Raw genomic sequence first — 3,200 nt, 5'->3', positions numbered from 1 at the left:
TATAGATTTTTCTGTTGGATAATATTGAGTTATTATCATTATTATCAATATTGAGTACTAGCACCTACTCTTTTTTATCCTTAAATTTCATTTCTTTCTATGATTCATACTTCTTTGGCATTGGATTACAAATTTTTCATTAAGATAAACCCTTTAAATCTGATTAGTCCAAAAACATAAAATTTTGTAGGATAAGAACAAAGGGGCCATGCAAATTGAGTAACTTAAATTAAATCCATTTTACTATTGGAAACTAATTCTCAGTCTATTGCATGGCCAGGCGAACGATAACACTACGCCAACGCCTCAGCCGCACGCAAGTGTAGTTCCAGCAGGGCCAAGCAGACCAAGTGTAGTTCCAGCAGCATTGGCACAAGATGATTTGGCTGGTTGATTTTTGTATGTCAACTTCACATCTTCCAATCTTATTCCGCTGCATGGATTCTTCTTGCTACAATCAAATTTGACTGCAATTTCTGTTGCTGATGTTCCGTGGATGTCTTGATACGTAACATCATTTATTTTTATGCCAGACACCTGTCAAAAATATTGAAGTACAAGTTATCAGAAAATTTTGTGCATTTTGAAATATGCAGAAAGAGATTTTCACCTAGTTGTCCATCTTCATGCTTTACTTTCTTTTGTTCAAATGGAAAAAGGGTTAACACAAACTCTTCATTATCTTTAGCCAGGAAGTGAAATAATTTATATATGTAGAAGTTTACCTGGCCAGGACAGTTGATGTTATCTGGGCAATAGTTCTGATCAATAATGATGGGGTTTTGGACATTGATCATAGTGGCATGCTGGAACAAAACATCCTTGACAAAACCTTTGCTTGGCCTACCCCATGATTTAATCCTTACACCATTCTGTGTATTCTTGAATGTAACATTTTTTACAGTCACATTCTGGACTCCCTCTTCTTCAAAATCTTTTCCAAGACTCCCAATGCTGACCCCCAATAATAATAATAATAATAATAACAATAATAATCAGACTCAGATTTTCCAAATAAATAAAATTGGTTCTTTAAAAAGAAGATGATTATTAATTTTAGTTACCTGATACCATGGCCAGGGCCACAAAGAACATTTTCAATCCACAAACTAGTAGTGCCAGGGCCAATTGAAACGCAGTCATCTCCAGTACTGATCTTGGAATTCAAGATTGTGACTCCTGATGAATATTGCACATGAATCCCGTCCGTGTTGGGGCTGTTTCCGGCCGCCGAAACCTTTACTCCTTGCAGTTTCACGGTATTGCAGCCGTTGAACACCAAGTGGAATAATTGGCTATTGAGAGAAGTAAGGCCGGCAATTGCAATGTTGTTTGAGTTGGTAAATCCCAATGTCTGCATGCATGAAAAAAGGCCATTTAAAAAAAAAAAGCATTACTTAGACAGACTGCAGGCCATTAAGTTGCTTAGCTCATACATCTTAGCAGCATTTAGATTTGAATGGTTCCTTGAAAATGTGCCAAAAAAATGTATTTAAAGAAATCAGATTCATAATTTATAGACAGCCCAAAATTTCGTTGAATTGAGAACTCAAAAGGCCAAATTAAAGGAAGTAATGGCATTTCTTGCTAATATAATGTCTAGATATATTGCCACTTTGACAATTAATGAGTGTGAGTAAGTTTAACGGAAATGTTAGTTATTAATTATTTCTCATTAGTGTGACAATTAATTAGTTTTATTCTTATAATTATCTCTTATCAACTTTTTCTTTTTTGTCTCGCTCTCTTGACATCAGTTAGAACGCATTTGGTAAGCGAGTTTCATACTAAGCTAGTCATTTGTGATACATATAATTTGGTTAAAATTAATCGAAATGAGTTAATGGGTATGATAAGCCCATTCTATGGATTTTGTGACCATCTACTTTTTAGTGGCTACCTACCGATGTTTTAATTAAAATTAAAAAAGATAAAGAAATATTAGAAGAAATTGAGAAAGTGGAGGAACTATAGAAGAGAAAGGAGTGCAAAAAAGAGGGGAAAAAAATGCAAAACGTATACTTAAATTTTAGGTACCAAACATTCTACTATATGTTTCAAGAAAAACCAAATACCATTAACTAGCTAATTATAATTATAGCGACCTTGATAAACATTTATCAAAAGGCTCCAGATCAGTTATTGAATGCGAGACAGTCTAACCCTAATAAATGTTTAGAATAACCATTCCACTAGGTGGTAATAATCAAATGCAAAAAAAAAAAAAAAAAAAAAGTGAATGCCCTCGACAGCAGAAAAGAAATATATGACAAAGGAGTTTGATGTCATTTGACATGGAATTCCTATACGCATAAATCCACGTACCAGAATACATCACTATCTACTATTTGCATTTCCAATTATGTTGAAAATGGGTAAGCATTTTATTCAAGTCATATGACAATTATTTTAGGCTTCCGATAAAGAAAGAGGAAATGAGAAGTCTCTGCATTCAAGGGTCAAGGCCTCTATGTAGTGTAGGTATGAGTTTTGATTGAATGATAAAATTGGAGTGATTAAATTCACTCCAATTTGGCATTCATAAGCACTTTCTGAGCAGTTTAATTGATAAAACGCTTTTGTAATGGACGGGTTACGAATCTGAATCATCACAGTATTAATTGATACCTGCAGTTAAATCCTCAGGGAAGTTAGTATTGTATAATATATCGTACCCTTTAGAGTAATGTAAATGATGTCGGTTCTTGTTTTGGAAAAAAAATAAAGTTTCAAAACAATATTGAGACTATCCAACCTACCGTTGCTCCCTGAGGACAATGCTTGCCGGAGTTTTTGCAAGCCCAGAGACCAGTCCCTTGGCCATCAAGGGTTCCACCGTAAATCGAAAGTCCATTAACTGTTTCAAACTTGAGCCAGTTACCGGAATGTCCAAGAACATTATAATCAGATGGAGCAACAAGGGTTCCATCGATGCGAATGGTTATAGCATTGTTCTTGCAATTTTGGCCCCAAAATGAGGCTCCACCAACCAAAAATCTTCCCGGTGGAACATAGATTGTTGCAGGCGCAACTGAGGCACAAGCTGCAGCCCATGCACTCAGAAAAGAATTCGTGGAATCACTTCTCCCGTGAGATTTCGCCCCGTAACTCTGCACATTGTACGTTACACTCTTTGCTGCTGACAAGAGGAAGGAAAAGAAGAGAAATGGGATAGCGAGAAATCTCATTTTGCTGTTCAT

At 35.6% G+C, this 3,200-nt stretch overlaps 1 protein-coding gene across 1 annotated transcript; it reads right to left on the bottom strand.

The window, feature by feature from the left end:
- Positions 1 to 306: 306 nt before the first annotated feature.
- LOC140038589 (polygalacturonase-like) lies at positions 307 to 3,200 on the bottom strand. Its single transcript, XM_072083974.1, has 4 exons — positions 2,760 to 3,200; positions 1,065 to 1,354; positions 726 to 954; positions 307 to 537 (listed from the first exon to the last, which is right to left on the bottom strand). Exons 1-4 carry the CDS (start codon positions 3,198 to 3,200, stop codon positions 307 to 309), a joined length of 1,191 nt encoding a protein of 396 aa, XP_071940075.1.

Source organism: Coffea arabica, chromosome 3e (assembly GCF_036785885.1).
Source record: "Coffea arabica cultivar ET-39 chromosome 3e, Coffea Arabica ET-39 HiFi, whole genome shotgun sequence".
Classification (NCBI taxonomy): Eukaryota; Viridiplantae; Streptophyta; class Magnoliopsida; order Gentianales; family Rubiaceae; genus Coffea; species Coffea arabica.
This window is presented reverse-complemented; position numbering and strand designations above follow the sequence as displayed.